Consider the following 746-nt stretch of genomic DNA (forward strand, 5'->3'; position numbering starts at 1 on the left):
GTAGTTGCTTCCAATCTGTAGAAGCTGAAACAGAACCTGTGCCAACACTATGAAAGGCACAAGAGCTCCTCCATAGGCTAGTGTGATATATTTCCAGTATACATCCAAAGCAACGCTACCTTTCTCCCTCTCTTCCTCTTGCACAAGCTGTCTTTTGGTCTCCTCAGTGTCTGGCTTATCGTTCTTCACATCTTGACTTTCTTGTTTCCCATCAAGACCAATAGCATCTTCTTGGCCGCCTAAAGCTGGTTTCTCAGAGACAGAACTGGCATCAACAGAGCTAACTACTGCAAGAGCCTCCTGATGAGCACCTATAAGCTCCATGAAATCAGTTCCAGAGCTGAGGATGTCATTGTATTTTCCAGCTTGGCTGATCCTTCCATCTTTCATGACCTGATGAGACACAAGACAAATGATTCCAGATGATTTCACTTATCCTCAGTGACACAATATTGAAAAGATTAAAAAACTAATACATTTCATAAAAAGTGTCATTTTGATATATTTTCCACAAACTAATAAAATGGTCAAAATGCATTTATGTTCTTAATAAATTACATAGTGTTTTTGGTATAAATAAAATTATGTATAAGATCAATACATTTTACAATTAATTATTAATTACATTTGAAATTTTAAAATAACATGAAAAAAATGTCAAAATGAAACTGTTTACGAAACGGAGAGAGTACTATTAATTATTCACATACCAGTATAAGATCAGCAGCAGGTAAGAACTCAACTTG

General features: G+C 35.7%; 1 protein-coding gene across 1 annotated transcript; it reads right to left on the reverse strand.

Annotated features, from left to right (window-relative positions):
* Positions 1–36: 36 nt before the first annotated feature.
* LOC106322103 (probable non-intrinsic ABC protein 5) lies at positions 37–390 on the reverse strand (the record flags this gene model as incomplete). Its single annotated transcript, XM_013760275.1, has 1 exon — positions 37–390. A coding segment is annotated over exon 1 (354 nt), but the record flags the coding sequence as incomplete, so codon positions are not given.
* Between the last annotated feature and the right edge of the window lie 356 nt (positions 391–746).

This window comes from Brassica oleracea, unplaced genomic scaffold (assembly GCF_000695525.1).
Source record: "Brassica oleracea var. oleracea cultivar TO1000 unplaced genomic scaffold, BOL UnpScaffold06662, whole genome shotgun sequence".
Taxonomy (NCBI): Eukaryota; Viridiplantae; Streptophyta; class Magnoliopsida; order Brassicales; family Brassicaceae; genus Brassica; species Brassica oleracea.